General features: G+C 45.1%; 1 protein-coding gene across 6 annotated transcripts in view; it reads left to right on the top strand.

Moving 5' to 3' along the window:
- ERMARD (ER membrane associated RNA degradation) overlaps nucleotides 1-26,302 on the top strand; it is a 1,617,289-nt gene that overhangs the window by 1,051,931 nt on the left and 539,056 nt on the right. For all 6 annotated transcript variants that reach the window (XM_069607434.1, XM_069607436.1, XM_069607435.1 and 3 more), the window contains one exon: nucleotides 23,688-23,756. In XM_069607434.1, coding sequence (XP_069463535.1) covers nucleotides 23,688-23,756 — 69 coding nt within the window. The remainder of the gene's footprint in view (nucleotides 1-23,687; nucleotides 23,757-26,302) is intronic.

Below are 26,302 nucleotides of genomic sequence, written 5' to 3'. Positions count from 1 at the left end.
CAGTAGCCGATCTTTATTACAATTAATCATTTTCTATATTAGCGCAGAGGTGACACAATGTGAACCGAGAGAATACAACGTGAATATCAAAGTACTCCGCTATTTGCTTCTGAGGATAGTGCAATGGAGTATGTTGAGCTCTAAATATAATGCGTAAACTGGGGCAAGAATTCGAGGTGCACAAACGATGTAATGATTTATTAGCGTACAACCAGCGAGAAACGAGTGGTGGTCTACATGCGTCTCGATGCTGGCCTGCCCATGTGCCCAGTAGATAGCCCAGCACACAAAGGTTGTACTAGCATTTCATTGCAATATACCACACAGAACGAACAAGTACAATGTGACCCAGCAATAACGGTCAGCTATTCGTATTTCGACTAGTTCTGGTATGAAATCGTCTAAAGAGAAACTTACATTATATTCGGCATTTCCATTCTCTTGGCGCAATGCAGACCATAATGCAGACTCCTCCGTTCGTGTCAACGATTTTTCATAAACTGAACTTGTATGTAAACAGGTCCAGTTTCAGAATGGGCAACCTTATCTTATCATACGTTATTACACCCCCCTTCAATTCAATCCTTTTCGGAATGGTCCCTGCCTCTCAAGGTCAAAAAACAAAAGAACCTTATACTGTGCGCGGGACGCGTGGGCCTCCCAGCTCCCAAGCAAAAATCCAAAGCTGGTGACATTCACCAAAATTAACATACATTCTTACTTTGCAACATCCCGTGTCAACGCATCCATGAGAACATGAATTTTGAAGCACGGGCACAGGAAATTGGGGGTTGTCACTGCTCGTTGTTTGTGGCGCTGCTGAGCTGTAGGGGAAACTTGCCAATGACAGAATGCCACCTATTCCCAAATTATAGTCGATGTAACACAAAAACTGAGTCAAAATGTTGTCTAGTAATAGGCCCACCTCTGCTTATCTCATGGCCTCCTACCACATGCTATGTTTTCACAGTCAGTACTTCTTGCGTGCCTAGAATGTTTTGTGGCCTAGGTCTAATCCCTTTTGTAGGACAAGCAGATATTCTGCTTTTTGCAGAACTTTATTGCAAGGCAACTGCCAAAACCCAAATATTCTTACACACTGTTATCCATTGGTCATTAACACGAAAAATGAAGGTCCCACAGTAGCTCGACTAAACTGTGAAATGTGAAAGCAATCGTAATGATTGTAATATTTTTTTAAGAAAAGGACTGAGAGGATAGATTTCAAAAGACAAATTGCATACTTTATTTGTACAGTTTATAAAAACATTTTTTGCAAAAATAAAAACAGATGGTAATCATTTGAACCGGGTTTTGAACTATTTAACAAGCTCTGCTTTGGGTGGACATGGCACGCTGGCAATGTTTTGTGGCAATATATGTGTGCTCTAAACAGATTTATGCGCAATTCCATGAGTATGCATCCCGACGACATTAACAATAAGATCTTTAACAAAGTCGAATTCCATTTTCTCATATACTGGTTTGACAACCTGTCATGGGCGGATTGCGGACATGGTCATTATGGCGCCGTTGGCGACACATTTCCAATACGACTTTCCCTTCTAACAAGATGGCGACTAAAGTGCTAGTCAACAGTCTAGTGCTGCAGACGGAATCAATGGATGTGTCTCCGCCCCTTTCACTGGACGGTGTATTTCAGAACATGAATCCGGAGCTACGTTGCGTTGCTACTGCTATCAGAGGCTACGCTCAGTGAGTCATTGTTAGTTCTTATGAGATACTCGTCTGATCTAATTCCTGATACTTCACTGACTTTCTTTTCCCTTTTCTACTCATTCAGCTTTCTCTCTGACATAAGCGAACCCGCTTTTCACATAGTCCATACACTTCTGAACGAAACACCTCAGAGACGCTGTATCCAAGTCAGCTATTAGATTACCGAGCGCTCCTTTTCCCTGGGGGTTCCCGCTTCCTTCAATAACGCATACTTTACCTCTCATTAGTTTCCGGGCACTCGAACACCCGTTCGGACTCCCTCAACCAGCATACACTTCAACTTTCCCGAGGAACTTCTTTCGTACGAAACTACGAGACTGTATACAAGTGCTGGTAGGTTTCGCCTCCACTCTAGACACACTCCACTTTATTCCAGCTAAACTATTCTCTAAACTGGTGTTTCTCCCCAAGGTTGCATTCCCGCTCTTATCACGGAAGCCCCATCTCATTATTGAACAGCCTCGAATTCCTCGACAGGTACATTGTTACCTTTGAACAGTCCACTACCTACACCCAGTTCTTTCATTAATCATGTTATTTCCCATTCTGCAGTGGTTGTCGGAAGTCTACCCGTTGCATGCAAAGTGCTCCCTCTCCTTCCGGTCAACGCTCTCAAACCAGTGAAGCCAGCCCTACGTCTCAGCTTTCGCGTTTCAGCGCCGCAGGGTTTTTTCCCCCAGGAGGGTTTCCCTGGCACTTTCTCTCTATGCCAGTTTATGCAGGCGTGTTGAGAGAGCATCAGGTGAACTACTCTATTCTTCTATACAAACAGAAGAACAGGTCAGTGGACTGCATTTCCTATTATTTACTGGCTGATTGCTGTATGTGTCACTTTACTACTCTTGATGGTTTAACTCTATCTTGAATACTGTTAACCTCTTTAGAGGCCCTGAGGAGAAAAGTAACACAACCCATTTTTTGCTTCTTTTCGTAAAGGCCATGGTGTAGCGAAGTATCCCTAAGTTTCCTGCAGTCCTAGATTGTTCCTGGCCTAGATTCTCATTATGCGCTAATACCCATAGTAAAGTCCTAGATTTTATCCCTTGGATGCCGAAATGCAATCTCTTTGGCCTGTACTTTAGGCACATATTGTGGAACACCTCCAAATCTCCTGTGTGACAGAATTCTGTGAGTCCCTTCAGATCTCTTGATAGAGTTTTTTCAAACACAATGGGGGTCATTACGACCCGGGCGCAAAGGGATACCAGGCACTGGTAACGACACCGGTGCCGGTAATCCCTTTGCGCCCTATTCCGAGGTCCCTTTGCGGGTCCTTCCTTAACGCCTGGTTTTAGCAGGCATTAAGGACGGGACCCGCAAAGGGACTTCAGAGCTAATAACGGTACCGTAATTTATGGTACCGTTATTAGCACCCTCCCCATTCCCATTGATCCCTACGGGGGCTCAAATGGGAATGGGGAATGATATTTTCAATGGGGACTTACCGGTCCCGCAAAGGTCGGACTAGACCGGTAAATCGCCATTGAACCAGGGCGGACACGGTACCGGTATTGGTGCTAGTCATGGCGCTAATAGCAATAGCGCCATGACTAGCACCAACCTCGGAATGAGGCCCAATCTTCTCAAGGACTTTGGGTGGAGGTGAAGATGGGATCAACCACTTCTTCTTCCGTGCCTGCTCTGGGGACAAAGGGCCATGTTCACATTGGTGGAAATGTTGGTTTTCTGTCCAGTGGTGAACGTTGGAACAGTGGTGCATTAGTGACCGCCATTTTTCCAGTAGAATTTCCACAGACCCATCACATGTTTTGGAGCTCCACCAAAGATGGTTGCCGAAAGACTGGTACCATTGTGAAATACTTTCCAAACCTTTTTTTTTCCCTGCAGCCGAGATTTTTTTATTGATTGATTTGGCAACATGCCATACATCAAATTGATGTTTAATATTTGGATATTGCTCTCTCATTGTCTTGGCTATTGAAACATGTCTGTCCGTGGCTATGACGTCGATTTGCATTCCCCTCGTTTGTAGATCTTCCAGTGATTTTATAAAACCAAGTTTCTCCATGGCCACTGAGGATTTACTTTGGGACACCTGCACGACCACCGAACTCACAATTTTCTTACTTTCCATGTCCTGAAAATGATGGGTGCGGTACTTGGCAGAAAATCCGGGGCTGTCACACTGTCCATCGCTGGCTAACCTGAACCGTTTGTCGGGGAATGTACTTTAAATAGCCAATTGTTCAATTTTCCATGCATCACTAATGGCAGGGAATAGATAATCACGTTGGTATTTGTAGTATAGCATTTTAGAAATGAAATGGAGTCCCACAAACTGAAAGAAACTGGATAACTTCGTGAAACTAGAGCCACTGAAAAGTAAAGCTGCCGCACACAGTAGATTGCCAGCTGCTGGCAGTTTCCCTAGCATCGGTTGAGCGGACCATGAAAATGTTTGTGACTTTTCACAGGTGGCATGTATTTTGAAGTTACTGCCTTGTGTTAGACGAGTCACGCCCACCAATGGCTTCCCACCTACTTCCCTTCCCACTGAATGCACATATTTCAGCATCTTTATAATCTCCATCAAGCTGCTGTCGAATACTATGTATTTGGTCTATTTTATTAGACTGTCATCCGGCAACACTGTTGTTTCGGACTGAACCGTTGTGGATATATCAGCCAAACTGGACATACTATAGTCAATATCTTTGTCTGTTTCGTCGGTCAATAGTGTTGATGCTTCAGTCTCTGTAATTTCAACATCTATTACTTGACCATGGATAGGAGAAAACATCAATGTGGACTGTTTTTTGGGGAGCATTTTTTTGGCGGGTGTCGATTGTGTCAAGTGCTCATCGAGTAATGTAAACCTATCTTCTATAAATTCACTTTCACCTTCATCTGGCAGAGCAGGCGCATTGTAGCAATGGTCCAAAAACACTTTGCTGGATTCGCCGGTCATATTAAATTCATTTTCTGGCCATTGGACATAGGCATCTCGAGTGTGAACACGCCGTGCCTCAATTAATAGTTCCTCCATGGTGAAAACAGTTTGGCAAGCAGCATCTGTCATTTGTATTGCTGTCTGTGTCTGCATAGTCCGTACTCCATCGGGCAACTACAGGACAGATAGGAAAAGGGATGTTCAGTGTAAATCCAACATACAGTGTTGTACAATTTACATTAAAAAAAGCATATAATGAAGGCCTCAGCACAAAACTATTGGCTACAATATAAAGTTTTTATAACTAACCTTATTTTTATTTCTTGTCTTTGAAACCTTGTTTACTCTAACATCAACATCAGCAAGCTGGCGCACCGACTCAGATCCACGTGCCTCCCATTCTATAAACGGATCTTGTATACATACCTACAAAAAATAGTATCCATTTAAAATAAGTCATTTGCATTACACATATAATTATACTGACTTTCTTTCATTAGATGGTACTGTCAGTACGCATATCTCTGGCTCTGGATCAACTGCAAGGTCTGGTTCCCTGAAACACAGTACTTGCATTAGTAAGGATGAAAATATTGGAAACTGGACAAACAATGTGGAAAGACGACAAAGATACATATCAATATCAAACCACGATAAACATTGTGTAAAGCAATGATACGTTGCGAAAATATGATCATATTATCGAGAATTCCGTGCATAAAACCAGTCTAGAACAGAATAGCTAGGTAAGATTACCTGATACGCGCTCTAAGTGATTGATGACTCCAGGCAAGACATGGATGTTGAATCTTGTTGCTTCATATTCGGTGGATAGTCATGGAGTTGTAAAGGGAAAGTATTATTCGATTTAGAAATTCAAACATTAAAAAGTGGCATGTAAGGAGACTGATTACGAGAAAATTATGCTTATGTAAATGCATAATATAGCATAGTTATCTGTCCCCATAAATCCATTTTCTATGTGGGTTCTAAAAAACAAGGACTGATGTTTAGCAAAATAGTCATTATTTAAACAGCTATTCAATCACATAAATATCGAAAGTATTATAAGTGACATTTACACCGAAAATACAGGCGTAAAGCTACATCCGGAAGCGTGTTTCACATGTGGCGGCATTTTCACAAATAAAGTCGGAATAGCATTTCGGAGAAATTTTCGAGTTGTTCTTAGTTGATTCCTCTTTGTGTACAAGGATGTGTCGTACATATCCGGGTTGAAGTGCAGGCTGCAGATGCAGTATCGATGACCCCTCTTGTCCTCCAAGACTTGTTTGACTCTACTTTCAAGCTCTTCCGGTGGATATCCGCAATGTCTGACGCATTCTCTTATTCGATCAACATTTTTTGGGAATACATGCATTGTAATGCCTTCGGATTTTGTCATGGGTCTTCGAAGGGCAACCGAAAATAGAACATGCAGGCATAGTTGTAAATTCTGCAAAATAAAGGTCAACATTATTAGAAAATTATTTTGCATGAACATGTGAGAAAGAATGAATTGGACCATACATTGTTCGTTGCACGCTTTCTTTTGGGCATCACAGCAAAACCAGTGCAGCGTGTGCAGCTGTATTATGGGATACATTTCACAAACGATTCATTGATGTGTTGAAAATCAGAACATGTTACTCGTCCCTTGAATGTTCTATCATGCACGAACAGGAAACATGCTTATACTATAGACACGGTCCGCGAAGGATGCAATACGATGCCAATTGACACTGATAAAAATTGATATATCGATAACATAACAAAAGAAAATCAAGTCAATAGCAATGATACAAATTAACATAGCACTACTGAGTATGTTACTTTGAAATAGATATAAATTTACAAATGAAGGAGATATGATTAGGATACATGCCCTTACCTTGACCAACAAACAATTGGATTCAGCAAGCAGAGTAATTAGTGGCAGGAGAACAGGGAGATGTTCACAGGTAGCACACTAACGAGTTCACTCGAAGCGGTCACAGTGTAGCACGTTCACGAGTTGACTTGCAGTGCTCAAAGATGTTCTCATGGTAAATATCAAGTGTTTTATAAAAATAACAAAAAGGGGTGTGTCTGTGAATGAATGACGTGTATATGTCGTGGTATTATGTGTATTGCAGGGGAGCGGTCTGCTTCAGGGGAGCCTGCCTAGAGACACGGGGTCTGAGGAGGCCATGTGAACAATGGCCCCTGGGCGTAAGATACCTTTTGAAGTGTACATGGTGTTTGGCACCTTGGCTGTTCGCGCCCCTGACAGCACCTCATGGCAGCTCACATCCACTGGTGCGAACTGCCTACGATAGTGAGCGGTGGAATGGATGGGCCGGGAGGCGTGCAGACAAGGCACCGGAACACTGGTGAATGGAGAAACACTTGATTCACTTAAAAACTGAAACAACCATTGATAAAAAATGTTGTGTTTTATTTGGTTTCTTATTTTGATGGCACAAAAATACTACACATTGTAAAGGTCTGGTTGCAGCTCAGCGAGGGAAAATCCCCTGTACTGACAGCTGTCACTGGGGAAAGTTTGTTTAATGGCACCAACGACACAGGCGGGTATTACTTGTCGAACGCGGTGTCCAAGCCTCCAATGAAGCCACCATGTGTACGAACGATTGGCCACCAGCCGGTACCACCTGTGAAAGAGAAAGATACAAACTGTTTTTAAATGACCAAGATAAGTGTATTAAACCTTAGTTGTCAATGACAATTCTTGTATGCAATGGCATTTTTGCCAGGACAAATGCTAACTAAACACTGCACTATATTGAACGACTTTTATGCGACTATTACTAGAGAACTGTAAGACTAAACTGATATGACAATGATATATTGAAGTTATGAGAATATAGGGGACAACCATGAAATAGTAGTGGCCTAACTGACATCACAACCAGACTATACTTACTCGTTACTTGGATTACGAGGGCGAACTGTTGCACGAAGTTCATGCATAAGCACCATCAAAATCCTCACCACGGATCGTGTGAGGTAGGCTGCCGTGAAATCTGGCAGCTCGGTAACGCATTGCGGCTGTGGATCGCCTTGCGATAAGTAGGACAAGCATCCAGAGTTTTCTCGGCAGCAGCAGTTCTCCTACTCGGTTGGCATTAGCGCGCACCGATTGCAGGTACACCAGGTGGAAACACCGTCCATGCGACTAGGCCCAGGCTCTTCATCTGTTGAAAAGTCCGCCCAACTGTCGTTCAAAGCCCCATCGTTTATGCAGCTTGCTCTTTCCAGTAATTCCTCCTCAGAATACTCAGGCTCGTACAGGTAGGGCATTATTGTTGCCATTGTGTGGTAAACAAACGAAAATAATTTATAGCAGTGGTACTGGTGTCTGTTCACCCAGGCTACAAGCAACGGAGATAGCTGACCAGAGCAGAGAAACGAGTCACAGAATACTCAAACAAATACAGTGAGAGGAATGGAAAAGAAAATCTGCTGTTGTGTGTTGTGAAACGCTCTGTTTATACTTATCGAGGAAAGAAGCTTCCTGCCATTTCCATGGCGACACGTCATTAGCTGAGGAGCAGAGAATGTTGACACGAGACGTGCTTTGGCGTTGTGAAATGGGTGGTACGCATCTAGTGATGTCAGGCTCAGGGGCGGGGGATATGATTTAGTGCCGCAAACGCAGGTCACCCAGGGCGATGCGGCAAGTGATAAGAGACGAAAACTCGGGTAAGGTGCATAGGAAATGTTTGTACGATCGATCAACTTAGGTTTAAAAACACATGGCCGAACCATAGGGACAATAATATTTTCTGACCGAACCATTCCTTTAAGCATGCGCTTATTCTTCTGATTCTTAAAAAAAACTCTTGCTCCGTCTTCCCCTGCTAACTTTTGCCCTATTTCTCTCTAACCTTTTTCTCTTCAAAATCCTTGAACGGGCGTCCTATTCCCAGGTAACCCGTTAAGAGTCTTCACTCTCTTCTTCCTCCCATTGCAGTCTGGCTTTCATCCGTCTCACTCTACTGAAACTGCACTTCTTCATGTTTCTAATTCCCAACTCACAGCTCGTCACTCTAAACTTTCTTCTGTTCTTATTCTTCTTGACTTATCTGCAGCTTTTGATACTGTGCATCATTCCCTCCTTATCTCCTCTTTCAACCATGGGTATTTCTGGGTCTGTTCTTAATTGGTTCTGTTATTATCTTTTGCAACAGACTTACTCTGTTACCTGGGCTGGACATTCTTCTTCTTTATTTCCTCTTCTTTATTGTGTCCCCTGGTGTTCGGTGCTGGGTCCTCTACTTTCCTCTCTCTACACTGCTCCTCTTTCTGCTCTTATCTCTCCTTTTAAACTTTCCTTTCACCTTTATGCTGAAGATACACAGATCTTTCTTTCTTTTTCTTACTTTTACTCTGTCCTACACTCCACAGTTTCGAACTGTCTTGTAGCAGTCCAGTAGTGGATGTCTTCTCACTTTCTACATTTAAATCCCTCAAAAACTAATTTTCGGTTCTCTGGAAAACAATTTCCGGAGATCGGTTTTAAGGTTGCCAAAAGGGGCTCCAACAGCATGCATGAGATATGAGCTAGGCTTGACCTCAATAAATGCAAGAGTTGTATGGGGCATGCTTTCAATCTACAGACAAATCGCTGACAAAGATAGACCGCCACAATTCGATACCGCCATGGAATCCTTAAGAACAAACATATATTCACTGATTGGATGGAATGGTGCGAAGGGATCCTGTGGAATATAAATACTGACAAACAGACACTGATATTTAATCCAGCGCTTGTGAGAAAAAAAAACTTTGGTCACAAGACTGGATTGATATTGTAGATCAAAGGTCTAAATATAGACTGATGCAGAATGTGGCGCCCAAGGCGAAAGCTCTGAACAGCTTGCCAAAATACTTTAGGTTGTTTCTGAGCAAATTTCATTAGAATTTATTTATGAAATTCCGATTGAACTTATTCCCAACCAAAGAACTATTGAATTTGCAGAGTAACAACACATTACAAGATCTTAAATGCAGACTATGTGACACCTCAGAAGAAAATTTGAAACATCTAACTCTCTTCTGTACAGCACTCACAAGTCTGAGAACAAAATATCTAGGTCACTTCATAGCAGAAAGCCCCTCTTTAACTTGTGAAAATTGGTGGTTGTTATGCTTTGCTGAAACAAAAAACTGATAATAGCATTGACCACCTTTTTGGAGAAAATATCAAAATTCTTGGAGACAGTTGAATAATGTATTGAAACCTAGACTGAATGATCCCCAATGAAGGAAATAGGAAGTGAGTGGGAAGTCATAACTTCTAAAAAAAAAAAAAAAAAGGACCCTTGAGTGATGGGCATGTATCGTATTGATTTAATGATGAAAGATGTTATGTAATATATTTTTTTAAAGTTTGTAATAAACTAATTTAAAATAATCCGTCAAAAACTGATTTTCTGTTCTTCCCCCTCTACTATTTCTTTCATCCCTTCTCCCCCTCCTCTTTCCTTTCATCCATGTACTCTTTCCTTTTCTCTTTCAGCGCATTCTCTTTTATTCTTCTTTCTTTTTCTCTCCATATTGCATTCTATTGCTTGTTCCTGTTGCTATGCTCTGTTTAACATTTGTTGTGTTTGCGCTGATCTTTCTTTTCATAGTAAACAAGAGTCAAGTCAGCGGAAACCAAAATATTAATTCACTTCAAGGACATCGTCCTACCGTTAAAGAGATAGAAACAACACTGCTGGTCATAAGTCAGATCACCATACGTCAATCAACACATGATAAAAGATAACATGTTTATTAAATTTCTTATAAATTTATTTCAAAAAGTTTAAAAAAGGATTAAATAGTCTACAATACTTGTGCAATACACGAAATTGTATCGTACTATTAAAGAGATAAAGAAATAAAGTGCATACTGTGGTAAAGTGCTAGTGCCAATTGTGAACCTCAAGGTGATATCAACGGGAAATAAATCGATCGTAATAAATCCCGATGATAAACATAAGGATGACTCGAGGGTATCCCTAGATGAGTGAAGGGGATCACTTGACCGGGGAAACCCACAGTGACCCAGAAATAATTGGAATGTGTAAATAGCAAATGTCTATTAATAACACATTCCACACAATGCAAAGAGTCAAAATCGAATCGATTATAATAATCAGCAAACAAGAGGACCAATAGCTAGAAAAAACTCAATACCAGATTAAAAACACATCTAAAACATATACACATAGTAATACAAGTTAGGGATGCTATGTGTCAACTACTACAATGTCATGCAAAAGGTGGTTAATAATAAAGAAAGCATGGCATTATTCAAAGTTTGTAGTTTCGATGGAAGAAATACATCTTGCGGAACAAAGCAGATGAAATCCATCTTCATCAGGACAAAGCATTCCCATAAATTGGATCTTTTCAGGGTCATTCATCATCATCTTAATGAACGTACTCAGATTAAGGTGAAAACATTCACATATGTAATAGGACACGACGAGAAGTTGTCATGCCACTAAACTTCATCTTTTTTCTCTGGTTTTCTCTCTTCTCCGGCATGGGTTCTGGCATGGATTCACATGCTCATGAATATTCCCTGTCGTCCGGCTGGGAATCCTTGGTAAAAGAAAAAATGGTTTCACTTAAAAACTATTTCTCCTTTAAACCAATCACTGTCCTCTGGGTCATACTGCCCCCATCCAATGAGTCCTCTACCTAAGGCCCTTCTCTGGCAGCCATCTTCAGACTTTTACTGCACGCTTCACTGTTGGGAGTCCTCGAGTTTGCTCTACGAGCTATTTGTATGTTTTTTTGTGTGTTTTGGACGGAAAAAGTAAAATGTTTGTGTTACGCTCACCTGACTCCCACGGAGGCGCTGGCCTGGTTCGAGCTGCTGTGACCTCTTCTAAGGTGATGCGCAGGGTTCGGAAGACGGACTGGACCGGGCCCCCAAATCTGGCTTGTCTGGCTCGCAGAAGTAACCTTCTGTAGGCAAAAATAGGGGATTAACTGTCTGCGGGGTAATGCAATCGGCCTCCCACTTTCCCCTCTCACCCTCCTTGAAACCCTTCTATGATTTCTCGTAGCGTCTGACCTTAGGGTCTGGAAGGACGAGCTCTCCATCCTGCTTCTGATGCAGGGGCGCGTTGGTATCCAGTTACTTCACTGGATTTTCGGATTGGTGAGAACCAAACTTGCTTGGCTTCCAGGTAAGTTTTTTGACAAGAGGTTCCCCTTGTGTCCATGCATTAATGTACTAATGCTAGTGTCTTTTTCCCCATAGGGGCCGGGGTACGGAATGCCGGGGAACAGGCACTGACCCGAGATGAGAGGTGAAATCCTTGTAGAAATCAGGTAAGTCTTTAATGAGCGTTTTTTGGTAATGTCTTTTCATTCGCTCATTAACGCTGATGTCTCTTTTTCCCCTTAGGGGCCGGGGTCCGGAAATGCCAGGATGCGGCGCGGACCCGAAATGAAGAGGGAATGAATCAACAGGTAAGTCTTAACATGGAGATTTAGCTTTCCTTATTCCCTTCTCTCTCTCACCTTTTGTTCTGGTTTTTTTCTCCCTAGGCGCTGGGGCGTGACTGCGAATCCGGATGATCGCTGCTGAACATGGAGGCGCCCTGTAAAGGTGAGTGAAATGCGGCGCTGCAGCGATCAACGCGATGAGCTTTTAAATTAAAGTCTTCCTTTTCAGGATTGTCGGCGAGATGTCTCCGGGATGCGGATTTAGCAGGTAAGGACTTTTCCTTCTTCTGTTCTCTTCTTCTCTTCCTTTGCAGGTGATCCAGGATGCTGGCAGGCGTGGCAGAAGTCAGGATGCAGGAGCAGACACGGTGAGCGTCCAGCTGCTAGATGCAGAACAACGCGAAGCACGTGTGGCCGTTCGGGTGGGGTTTAAATAGCCTTGGAAGAAGTTCCAGGTATGTATCCTTCCTCCAATCAGGTATGTATCCTTCACCGACCACGCCCGGATGGTAAATTAGTCCCACAGGTAAAGTAGTTCCTTTCAGGCCTCAAGGAGGCCGGGATCCTGCAGCATGGTCTGCATCAGGTAAGTGCACCCAAGCATTCCCATAATGAGCCTGGCGCCTATGGCGCCAGGACTGATGTCTTTTATGAGCCTGGCACCATAGGCGCCAGGACACTGTCCAAAGGGCCCGTATATGGGGTTGCTGGGTCCTTCCTTGGGGACTGGATGTCCGCTTTCGGGGACGTCGGGCTTGAACCGGCTCCCCGGGAGCGGGCATCATGACAGCACTCCCCCCCAAGGCCCCTCCCAAGGTTGTTCTCTCCATGGGTTTTGGTTTGTCTGGGAAGAGTCGGTGGAATTTCCTGACTAATCGGGGTGCATGCACATGGTCGCTGGGTTCCCACGACCTCTCCTGAGGTCCGTACCCCTTCCAATCAATTAGGTAGAACAGTTTTGACCTAAACATTTTTGAGTCTAAAATGTTCTTCACTTCGAATTCGGGCTCCCCATCTATTAGAATAGGTTCTGGAGGTTTGAGTAGTCGGGTTCCGGGTACCACTGGTTTCAGAAGTGACACATGAAAAACAGGGTGAATTCACATACTAGCTGGTAAATCAAGTTTAACAGCCACTGGGTTAATTATTGCCGTAATAGAATAAGGTCCCAGATATTTTGGGTTAAAAGTTTGAGGCCCACACTTGATCCCCAATCTGATACGGAGGTGCTTCACTCCGATGTAGATCAACATTCTCCTTGTATTTTCTCTTGGCTTGTTGTAAATGCGTAGTTGCCTCTTTGAAGGCTTGGGTAATTGTAGAATGCAGATGTTCTACTGCAGGCATTCCGAGGTTCTGAGGTGAGTCAAGGTTTGAGGGTGATGCCCAAACAAAGTATAAAAAGGACTGTGGCCAGTTCCAGAGTGTACCGAATTATTATATGCGTATTCCGCTATCCAAAGAATGTCTTTCCAGTTGCTTTCAGATTGCTGTAACATACACCGTAAGTACTGTTCAAGGGTCTGATTTGTCCTCTCGGTCTGACCATCGGTCTGAGGGTGGTGACTGGTCGATAATCTTACATCGATCTGCGCCATTTGACAACATTTGCGCCAGAAGTGGGAAATGAATTGGCTTCCCCGGTCAGAGATTAGTATAGATGGGAATCCATGTAGCCGAACAATATTTTCGAGGAATTCTTTGGCTAGGACAGAAGCTGAAGGTATACCTTTCAAAGGAATAAAGTGGGCCATTTTGGAAAACTAATCCACAATTACCAGAATAGTATTGTACCCCAAACAAGGAGGCAGGTCCGTAATAAAATCCATTGATAGGGTGTGCCAGGATGCTGGTGGTATGTCTAGAGGTTGAAGGAGACCGGCTGGTCTTTTCTTTTGACTTTTATTTTGGGCGCAAACACCACAGGACATCACAAAAGATTTAACATCTTTTCGCCAAGAGGGCCACCAAAATTGTCGTTTCACCTTTTCCTCTGTCTTGGCAATACCGGGGTGTCCCTCTATTAATGTATCATGATAACCGGAAATAACTAGTTCGTGTAATTCCTTATGTGGCAGGAATAAGCGTCCTGGGAAATAAGGTAAACCATTATCTATGGTAAAGTCTGATCCCTTTTGTATCCATTCCTGTAAGGTTGTAGGGTCCAGGAGGTGTTTCACTCTGGCTTGAATGTCTTCAAGCGTCTGTAACGAAGTCATGCCTAGAATCCTCTGTTCGGGAATTATTGGTACTGGTTCTGAGTTTGTATCAGATTCTCCCATTCCAATTCGGGATAAGGCGTCTGCTTTGCCATTCTTGCAGCCAGGTCGATAGGTAATCACGAATTCAAATGGTATGTCGAGCGCCAAGCAGATAATGCCGCCAGGCTTTAAAAGCGGACTTAATGGCTAACAGTTCTTTGTCCGTGATTGCATAATTAACCTCGGGTGCCGAGAATTTTCTGGACCAAAATGCTACGGGATGCAGTTGGTTGGTTTCGGGATCTCTTTGGGACAGGACAGCTCCCATGGCTAGGCTGGATGCGTCAGTCTCGACGACATAAGGGAGATCTGGACGCGGGTGTTTCAATATAGGTGCGGAGGTAAACTTAGCTTTTAAATCCTGAAAGGCTTGCTTGGCTTCTTCAGACCATTCAAAACGTTTATTTTTCCTCAAGAGTGCAGTAATGGGTTGTACCACGCGTGAAAATTCCGGGATAAACCTGCGATAGAAATTGGCAAAGCCGAGCATGCTTTGAACCCCTTTTACGGAGCTAGGTGATGGCCATTTGAGGATGGCATCCACTTTTCTTGAGTCCATTCGGACTCCTTTGGGTGTCAGGATGAAACCTAGAAACTCGACTTCTGTGGTATGGAAAACACATTTCTCCAATTTAGCAAATAGTTTGTGTTGGCGCAGTTTTTCAAGTACTGCCCTGACGTGTTTTCTATGATCAGATTCCGAAGAGGAGTACACCAGAATGTCATCGATATATACGACAACACAAACATCGATGAGTTCCCGAAGGACATCATTCATGAAGTATTGGAAGGCAGCCGGCGCGTTACACAATCCGAAAGGCATCAACTGGTACTCGAATAATCCGTATTTAGTACGGAAGGCAGTTTTCCATTCGTCGCCTTCTTTAACTCATACCAGATGATAAGCCCCCCGGAGATCTAACTTGGTGAATATGCAAGCGTCCTTCACCTGGTCAAGGAGTTCAGGGATCAGAGGCAGAGGATAACGGTTTTTAACCGTTATCTGGTTCAATGCGCGGTAATCGATACAAGTTCTAAGGTCGCCTTCTTTTTAGGGCACGAAGAACAAAGCCGAGGATGCCGGGGACTTTGACGGGCGAATAAAACCATTAGCTAGGTATTGATCCAAATATTGTCTCAAATGCAGATTCTCAGGTTCGGTAAGGGCATAAATCCTGCTACAAGGGGGTTGTGCACCGTGCACCAGATCGATTTGGCAATCGTACGATCTGTGAGGAGGTAACGTGTTGGCCTGTTCCTTTTGGAAGACGGCCTGAAAGTCTTGGTATTCCGGAGGTAGTTGCATGGAGGCAGAGGTTACAGATGCTAGATTAATCTTCAGGTTTTCTGGGTAGCAGGTTTGTGTACAATCCGGGAAGGTTATTCTCTTAGCTCCCCAATCAATTCGAGGATTATGTGTCTCTAACCAAGGGATTCCAAGAATAACCTGAAACTGTGGAGCCTTGATTACATCAAACAAAACACCCTCCCGAAAGCCGTCGGGACCAATAAGAGTCACCTCAGTAGTGGAATGCGTTACCGGTCCAGAGGCAATTTCAGTTCCATCGACTGTGGTGATGACATCTTTGCTGGTTTTTGGACGGAGAGGGAGGTTAATCCTAGAGACCAATTCACGATCCACATAGTTTCCAATAGCCCCACTATCGATGTATGCCTTTATTGCATGCAACTGCTTAGGCTGTTCTGGATCTACGAGAACCATTGGCACAATGAAATGCGAGGTCTGAGAGTTAGTTTTCAAGCTCGGCAAGCGGACCCCTACACTTGTCGGGCGGAGTCGTTTCCCGAAACAGTCTCTTCATGGTTTTTATCAGCGGCTCCTACCGCCTTTCGGGGCGGTTTTGCCGGGCAATCTCATAGAAAGTGTCCAGAATTCCCACAATAAAGACATAATTTTAACTGCCGCCTCCTTTCACGTTCCTTTTGAGTTAAGGGTCCTTTAACCCCTCCAATTTGCATAGGCTCAGAGACATCAACTCCCTTGGGATTAGCATGGGTCTTGACCAACACCCGGGTCTCAAACCTGGACCAATCTGCTTTTCTGTTTTGAAGTCTGTGATCCAATTGGACCACTAAGTCTATATACTCTTTGCATTCTTGGGGCGGATTTACAACTTGGGCCAAGACATCTTTAAGTTCTCCGCAAAGGCCTCGATAAAACAACGTGACTCCCGTTTCCACAATTAGTCTATTAAAGGTTGCAATATAGGATAGGAGGTCCTGATTGCCTTGTCGCAGGGATATAAGTTTGTCATCCAGAGCCTGCCGCTGAGAGTGTCGGGCAAATAACCTTTCCATGCTTCCTTGAAACCTTTGAAAATCACGGAGAATCGGGTCATCTTGAGTAACCAGTGGAACTGACCAATCGGCAGCGCATCCGCTGAGATATGACAATACAAAGGCTACCTTGGTCTGATCATTAGGGAAGGCCCCAGGTCTGCATAGGAAGTGCAAACGACACTGATTCATGAATACGGCGAATCGTTTGGGGACCCCAGCAAAGCGTTCGGGTGGGGCCAGCGGCATGTTTCCAGGTAGATTAATCTACACAGGGTTACTGGAAACCACAGGAGCGGGGTTCCCTTCGGAACCGGGTAGAGGAGTTTGCCCAGCTTGACCTTGCAAAAGCTGTCTGGCCAGGTCATCAGTCCTTTCCTTTGATATTATTAATTCCCTCCTGAGGGCATTAGTCTCTTGACGAGCGGCATGTACTTCGGCCCGTAATTCCCCCAGTAATTGGGCCAACTGATCTGTCTCAGAACTTTCCATAGCGCCTGGGTGGGAATTTGTAGGAAGGCTTCGCGTTCTGTTACGCTCACCTGACTCCCACAGAGGCGCTGGCCTGGTTCGCGCTGCTGTGACCTCTTCTAAGGTGATGCGCAGGGTTCGGAAGACAGACTGGACCGGGCCCCCAAATCTGGCTTGTCTGGCTCGCAGAAGTATCCTTCTATAGGCGAAAATAGGGGATTAACTGTCTGCGGGGTAATGCAATCGGCCTCCCACTTTCCCCTCTCACCCTCCTTGAAACCCTTTTATGATTTCTCGTAGCGTCTCACCTTAGGGTCTGGAAGGACGAGCTCTCCATCCTGCTTCTCATGCAGGGGCGCGTTGGTATCCAGTTACTTCACTGGATTTTCGGATTGGTGAGAACCAAACTTGCTTGGCTTCCAGGTAAGTTTTTTGATAAGAGGTTCCCCTTGTGTCCATGCATTAATGTACTAATGCTAGTGTCTTTTTCCCCATAGGGGCCGTGGTACGGAATGCCGGGGAACAGGCACCGACCCGAGATGAGAGGTGAAATCCTTGTAGAAATCAGGTAAGTCTTTAATGAGCGTTTTTTGGTAATGTCTTTTCATTCGCTCATTAACGCTGATGTCTCTTTTTCCCCTTAGGGGCCGGGGTCCGTAAATGCCAGGATGCGGCGCGGACCCGAAATGAAGAGGGAATGAATCAACAGGTAAGTCTTAACATGGAGATTTAGCTTTCCTTATTCCCTTCTCTCTATCACCTTTTTGTTCTGGTCTTTTTCTCACTAGGCGCTGGCAGTGACTGTGAATCCGGATGATCGCTGCTGAACATGGAAGCGCCCTGTAAAGGTGAGTGGAATGCGGCGCTGCAGCGATCGACGCGATGAGCTTTTAAATTAAAACTCTTCCTTTTCCGGATTGTCGGCGAGATGTCTCCGGGATGCGGATTTAGCAGGTAAGGACTTTTCCTTCTTCTGTTCTCTTCTTCTCTTCCTTTGCAGGTGATCCAGGATGCTGGCAGGCGTGGCAGAAGTCAGGATGCAGGAGCAGACACGGTGAGCGTCCAGCTGCTAGATGCAGAACAACGCGAAGCACGTGTGGCCGTTCGGATGGGGTTTAAATAGCCTTGGAAGAAGTTCCAGGTATGTATCCTTCCTCCAATCATGTATGTATCCTTCCCCGACCACGCCCGGATGGTAAATTAGTCCCACAGGTAATGTAGTTCCTTTCAGGCCTCAAGGAGGCCGGGATCCTGCAGCATGGTCTGCATCAGGTAAGTGCACCCAAGCATTCCCATAATGAGCCTGGCGCCTATGGCGCCAGGACACTGTCCAAAGGGCCCCTATGTGGGGTTGCTGGGTCCTTCCTTGGGGACTGGATGTCCGCTTTCGGGGACGCCGGGCTTGAACCGGCTCCCTGGGAGCGGGCATCATGACAGCTTGTTTCAAAGGAGCCTGTGTGCTCTTTTCTTCATCTGCCGACAGCAGGGATCCATTGTCGGTGAAGTTCCGTGCCCCTCAAGGGCGAAGATACATCGATGATTCGACAAGGCCATCTTGTGCCTACTTCCCGCACTCCGACCATGACAGAGGAGGAGGAGGGAAGGTCCCTCTTCAGGCCCTGCACCAAATGCTTAGCATGGCTTAACACAAAGAAGGCCTCTGACCCATGCTCCGAGCAGGGTCATGCCTCATCCAGGACTGGCCGGTCCATGGAGCGGTCTTCTAAGTCTTTTGAGGGTGCCTGATCCGTGAGGGTCCAAGATAAGGCCAAGAGCCGCAAGTCAAAGTACACCGGGATCGCCACAGAAGCGGGTTCCAAAGTGAATAGGACGCGATCAGCTTCACCTTCCGACCTTAATTGCCAGCATACCTTCAAGCTCCTCTTCAAAGAGGAAGTCATCTACCCCAGATAAACTACAGGAGTAAACCAAGAAGCAGCGCAGCCCAAGCAGGCTCAACCGGCACAAGCAAAGACTTTGTTGGTGACTTGGTCGACGACTACTACTACCATGGCAGCTACAGGCGCTGATCCCACGAGGGTAGCTTCCCACGGCTCAAAGTGTCCCTTCCCCAACACACGACACTGCCGCAGAGACTTTGGCAAAGTCTGCAGGCACTCCAGAAGGGGCAAAACCAGCCCAGGCCCTGGTTCAAGACCCTCAAGGGGGACAAAAAGGGGGGCAGAGGAGGCCCCGAAACAGCCCACCCAGGCAGTCGCCCAAACCATAGAAGTCTCATCCACGGACAACGAAGATCTGGAGTCTTTGCATACAATCCACGAGGACGTTGAAGAAGAGGACGACGATGCGGCGCAGGGCCTAGTTTTCCTGTTCTGTCATCTCAGCCAAGGGACATTTCCTTCGATATTCTTTTGACTCTACACACGTTGGTGTCAGAGATCCAGATGAGAATGCCTCAAGCCCCGGTACCTGTGGTCCACCAGGTCCCAGATCAGCCTCCAGCGAAGAAGAGGAAGCGCCATCTGACGCCCCCATTTCAACCTCCTCCACCACATAGGGTGTCCCCACAGTATGAGGTGAGATCGTTCCACTCCATGATCGCCAGGGCCTCTGAGCTATTCCAGCTGGTGCCCAAGGAAAACAAGGAGGAGGGTTTCTGATATCAAAGGTGCAAGGCTAAGAGGAAGACTATCATGGTAGTGCCTTTTCTGGACGGTATTTGGAAGGAGGGCCTTGCCCTCCTGAAGAACCCTTGCACAGCTCCAGCCAAATGGGTCAGGCTGGAAAAGAAATATAGGGTGCCGGACTGTGCACCCAAGTGCCTGAGGTTGCAACTACCGCCGGATTCGGGGATGTCGGCAGCCGCGAGGAGATGGTCGGCTAACCCGTCCTCATCATCTTCGGTCCCTCTGGATAGCGAGGGGAAAAGGATGGACGCCATGGGAAAGAAGGTGATTTACACATCAGCATCCACTATCAAGGTGACCAACGCAATGGCGATCCTGTCCAGGTATGACAGGGAATTATGGTACAAGCTAGGACCGATCCTGGAGTTCCTCCCCGACGATCAGAAGCCCTCACTCTCTTTCAGGAAAGGGAAGTGACGTTGGATGACGCCATCACAGTGGCATTTGACGTTGTTGACACAGGGTTCCGGCAAATGGTGAACAGTGTCTGCCTTCGTCGGCAGGGTTGGATAAAAGCCACTCATTTCCGTCAGGAGGTCCAAACGAAGGTGCTGGACATGCCCTTCGATGGGGAAAATCTGTATGGGAAGGCCGTTGATGAGTCCCTCTAGGCCATTAAGATGGATATGGAGACGCACTGTTCCATGGGCACGCTCCAGCAGCACAGCTCATCTTCTTTTTTTCGCTCCTCTAGGGGAAAGTTGAGCAGATCTTCAAAAGGTTGCTCCACGTCAGATAGCCGTCCAGATCCTCAACGCAGGAAGCCTATAGAGGCTGTTCCCAGGCCTACGGTAGCAGAGGTCAGCGTTGCTGTTGCTCGCAGGGCACCAGCGCTGAAGCAAGTCTGAACAGACCGGGCTGTTGGGCCCTCACTCGTTCACCCCGCTGGGAGGGCGGCTGACGCGGTTTGTCAGCGAGTGGAGAAAGATCACCTCCGACAGATGGGTGCTGGATGCTCTCGCCCAAGGACACACTATGGAGTTCCAACGCAGGGTATCCACCGGACAAGAGACTCTGGAACAAAGCGGAGTAGCTCCACACTCATCTATCTCGACCCAAGTACCCCCATAGCCACTAGACCTAGTGCCTATGCCCTGAAGCTGCCCCTATCATGACTTTCTAGGAACTGAAGCTGCCTCCCCCTGCCCACTGCTCCCCCCCCCCCCCCTGGATCTGCCCCAATTTCACTATGTTCTGTTTGGCATTTCATTTGAGTTTGTTTCTTCATTTATTTTTCCTCTCATTATGATCTGAATAATGTATACAGCTGATTATACATGCTAACAAAATGTCAATAAAAAGACTTGTTGAAAAAAAAAGAAAAGCACATAAGACGGAAATCCTCTAGCAAGATGAGTTGCTCAGAGTTCATCAAAAATAGTAACAAGCTCTTAGCACAGCAAGGAGAAAAAACTCATTGTACATTGACATTTAGAAATATATAAAATAATATGCATTATCAAATTGTAACGTCACATGAACATTTTGAAAAGTCCACTCCTTTATATACATGAGTCCAACAAAACAGAGGTCAAAAAGTTTAAACAAAGCACAATTGGGACTTGGAGACCATTCTTATTAATAGCTATCACTATAACAGGGGTAGGCCATATCAAGGATTTCTTGTTGAGATAATGTGCAGATAATGGTTTGTGCTGATGAACTGATATTCTTTATAAGTAAAATTATGCTTTAACAGTTATGGAGTATGCTACATTTTAACAAATTATCAATATCGGAATCATGTATCATTGTTTACTCTGTTCATCTTCATAATTTATTATATGATTACAGTTCTAATGATCACTTGCTCATTGAATGCTTGCTTGTGGGCAGTAAACCGAATATGCAAATAAAGTCTTGAAAACCGTCTCTCAATCATTTAACTATGATAAAAGTAAGGACCTTAATGTGTTAAGTTCTCCACAATTTCTTGGTTTTATATCTCGCTGTTTGGATGGTCTAAGTTATAAAAACTGAGAATGTGCAGCTACGTTTAGAACTTGCAGAAAGACACATGATAACATTCCCAGACATCTCAACCACTTAATTAGGCGGGAATACAGGATTAGTGGTTTGAGAATGTTGGGATGCAGAGCAGTAAGTAAACTCAAGACAGTGTAGCTAGGTACTAGTCCAGAAGAATGCTTCTCTTTACCACAGTGGGAAACAGCAGTGTATGTCAGAAGGGAGCCCTCCTAGCCACACACAACATTCACATCCACCAGTACGCCCACAACACACAGATATACATCAAGATCAACTCCATCAAGGACATCCATAGGCTCAAAACCTGCCTCTCGCTGATCGAGTCTTGGATGACCAGTGCATAGTTGAAGCTCAACCCCTCCAAGACTGAATTCCTACTCCTCACCAACAACAACGAACACCCAGACATACAGACTTGGCTATCAACCATGAATGGTGAGGGCTTCACACTTGAGCTCACCTCCTGCTCGAAGTCCCTTGGGTTCTACATCAAAAAACACCTCTCCTTCAAGACACACATAGCTAAGAAAATTCAGACAGCTTGGTATCAGCTCTCCCTTCTGCGAAAAGTCAAGCCCTTCCTCCCTCCGGACAGCTTTAGATCCACCATTCAAGCACTGGTCCTATCCCACCCTGGTGGGGACAGTGCACTCCTCAAAGGCCTCCTGTCATCCTCCCTTGTGCCCCTGAGAAGTGTCCTACACGCTGCCGCACGCCTCAAGTATCTACGCAGATACGACCACATCACCCTGCCCCTCAACAACCTTCACTGGCTCCCACTGCACGCACAAATCCCCTTGAAGTCTTGCTGCATCATCTATAAGGCAGTCGCCCTCAAGTCACCCAGTTACCTTGCAGATAAACTCAGCATCTCTGGTGGATAGCGCACCACCAGAAGCCAGGACACGTGCATACTTGAAATCCACCACTGGAAAAAGGAAAGGACCAGAAAACAAGCCTTCTCTGCCTATACCCCAAGACCATGCATAAGCATCAGACTCGCCCCCACACTCCTACATTTCAGAAAAGAACTCAAGACCCACCTCTTCAAGTAATCTCTCCGCCTCAACACCTAAGCTATCACATCGCCCCTCGTGCTACCTGACTCGCTAGATGCCGCCCGCCCCTCTCCTCCCCTGCTCCCGGTGCAGCTGTAGCCCCTTCTCTGTGCCTCTCTGTATTTCACCCCTGCTGTATACCTGCTCTGTTGTTACCTCTGAAAAGCAGTCTGTTATGCAGCTGTATTGTTGTATACCTCTGTAAAGCGCTCCGTTGCTTCTCGAAGTTAGGTCCACGCTCAATAAATACCATAATAATAATCTATAGTAAAGCAAAGCACATTTTGGCATTCTTAGAATTTAAGCATATTATGTTTAAGGGAGGGTGAAACTACGCTAAAAGAGCGAGATTGCTGAAATTACCATTATATTTTATTCCCGCTTTTTTATGGTAAAAACTGGACTCAAGGTGCCAAAATTGCTGCCTCAGAAACAAAAATGTCTGTGCATACTTCAGCACCTGCACATATTCTTTTGGCGGTTTTAGTTGTAGATTCTGATGGGCAACCTGGACCCAAAAAAACAAGAAACACAAGGCGGAAGGTGGATTTCCAGCCAATTTCTCCATTGATTTTTGGCAATTTCACCAAAACCGAATCATATTTCTGTGTAACATGTTTATTTGTGTGCATCCTGGCCTAGACCCGTCCTATTAAACCTTCCCCTTATCCCACCCACATGCAGATACCTTTAATCCTATGTAAGGTAATTCTACTGTAGTCTCATCAGTGTATTATGCTCAGCAATGTGCATGTTACCAGTTAGGCTTGATCCCTCCTTTTTCAAGTCACTTTAGAATAAAAGCCATTTTTTGAGTAGCCAACATTTCTAACAAGAGATCCATTGTCCCTTTCAGATATTATCTAAGCAGCTAAGTGAAGAGGAAGACAACAAAGTTCCTGAGACACTTGGGGAACCTGTAATGGTAATGAATTTAGTGTTTGCTGTTCATGTTTCCAGTCTTAACCATGAACCTTGAATGAAGTAATGTAGTTTTTCCTACCTAGTTTGTTTCCTTCTTTATAACACCTTAGACATTGTAACAGTCTAGGATAAAGTCAATCTTCCGTAGTGAAACAAAATCACATTAGTGTCTGTAAAAGCAGTTTGATGTTTGTGATTTCCCTGGTGTAAGCCTAATTCAGAAAATATCAGACAGGTCTTGTCTCTTATGGGTGGGAATGTTAATATGCATACGAAGAATGAAGACATTAATAAGGGATTTATGGCTTTTTCAGAGAATTTATATACATTGGATGAGTCAGCAGTTGCCCCGGTGTTGGAGAGGTACTAAAGCAAACTTGATCTTCTCGGTCTGGTTCTTGGAAATAAGTATCTGTATATTGCAGACACTACTGCCTAAATGTGTGAGGCAATAAAACTGATGCAGGCAGAGAAGAGCTCTAGTCCATATTCTTTGCTAATCAAAGTTTGATATGTTCCTGCTCATCTTTCAGAAATTGTTTGTTAAAAGATTTCGAAGAGGGGGAATCCTACAATCGATGCAGTTGCCCCTTAACTTCATCCATTTATTTATTTTTAACGTATTTTATTGGCATTTGTATTGGATGCATACAAATACAGGAACATTAACTAAAACATTAAACATAAACAACAACAGTCTTCATGTGAAACAGTTAATCTTTCTCAGGTGGGCATGGTTGAAAATTGGGGTTCCGATATCTCGGGAAGTGGGAGGGATCTCGGTCAAGAGGATCACCATCTCTGGGCGAGTGCGAGAGATCAGTTATGGCAAAGTAGTGGGGATTATCAAGGGGGTTTATGGTCTACACTGAAGTGTGTATCTCTCAGGAGGGCCTTCTAAGAGTCCAGAGTGCCACTCGCAATGTCTCCACTAGAGATGATTCCATCTTGCCAGGCTCTGGTTTTCATGTCTCAGGCCTCCTGGTGTCTTCCATGCCATGGCTATAGTTTGTTTTGCAAGTATACATGCAATGTCCAGCAACTTGACAACATGTTTGTATTTGCTTGGTCTGGGGTTAGCCCCTAATAAGCATTCCCCGGGTGTCCATTCATATCTGCTTATTCCGGCATCTGTGCAGGTCTGTTTAACTTTGGACCACAGCGCCATCGTCCTGGTGCAAGTCCAGAACATGTGGATCAGATCAGCTTTGTCGTTCCCACACCATGGGCATGCCGGGGAGGCCTGTTTGTTGAAGGAGGCCACCCTTTGTGGGGTCATATACGTCCGATATAGGACGTTTAGCTGTATCTGACCGAATCTGCAGTTTCTTGACACCTTCTTGGGATATAGTAACGTTCTTTCCCATTCCTTGTCTGTAAGCGTAGTTTCAAGGTCTGTTTCCCATTTCGCCTTCAGTGCCGCACTTTTGGGGTTGGGTTTCTCGTTGAGCCTCTTATAGAGTCGAGAGACCGGTTTCCAGCCATCCGTAAGGTCGTGCATCTCTTGTAACAGTGGGTCTGGGGTGGGTTCCTCCGGCCAGCTGCACCAGTTCTTCCTGGCTGTTTGTTTGAGCCAATGATACCAGAGAAACTGGCCGCTTGATAGCCCTTCATTAGCCTGCAGTGACTCAAAATCCTTGAATTCGCCCTCCTCAAACATATCTCCCCATGTATAAATTCTGGCGCCCTCCCACCTCCTAGCTGTGGAGAGATCCGATTCTGTTTTGCACACGTCAACCAGAATGGGGTTGTCTGGAGAGTAAGGATGCTTCACCTGCCTGATGTAGCAGGTTCTGGTCCAAATCTGCCTACCAAGTTCGACGATCAGGGGGGCATCTGGGGATTGTCGTAGAGGGTTCCAAAGAGTTTCTCTGGGGAATATTTTGGATGGAGATTGTCGCAATAGCCCCAGCTCGGCTGACTGATCGTCCGAGAGCCACTTTGTCACGTGGCTAAGCTGTGCTGCAAGATAATACAACTGGAGGTCTGGGAGGTGTATTCCCCCTTCCTTGTATGGCAGAGATATGGCAGCCAAAGTCAATTTATGCCTGGTAGGTCCCCGTAGGAAGTCCTTGATAAGTGCCTCTAATTTCTTGAAGAAGGGTGGTCTGACGTAGTGGCATATGTTGACAAAGAAATATAGAAATCTAGGGAGGACTATCATCTTAACGATTGCTGCTCTGCCTACCATTGCAAGTGGGAGTCTAGACCAAAATTTTATGGATCTGCGAAGGCCGGTTATTGCTACTTCCGTGTTGTGCTCGTGTGTGAGCATCGGGGTGTGACTCACATTAATTCCTAGGTACCGAAACGTGTCGAGTTGCCACTTTATCCCAATGTCCGGGAGATCAGTTTCTTCTAGGCCTCTCAGGCTAGCCAAGGGGAAGGCAGAGGATTTCAGTCTGCTGAATTTGATCCCAGAGTATTTTTCGCATAGTTGTCTAGTACATCTAATGTGATTGGTGCGTTGACCTGGGGGTCTTTCAAGTATAGAAGGACATCGTCCGCGTATAGGGATATTATGTTATGTTCGTTGCCCACTTTGAT

The sequence above is a fragment of the Ambystoma mexicanum genome, chromosome 4q (genome assembly GCF_040938575.1).
Source record: "Ambystoma mexicanum isolate Mex_15411 chromosome 4q, UKY_AmexF1_1, whole genome shotgun sequence".
NCBI lineage: Eukaryota > Metazoa > Chordata > Amphibia > Caudata > Ambystomatidae > Ambystoma > Ambystoma mexicanum.
This window is presented reverse-complemented; position numbering and strand designations above follow the sequence as displayed.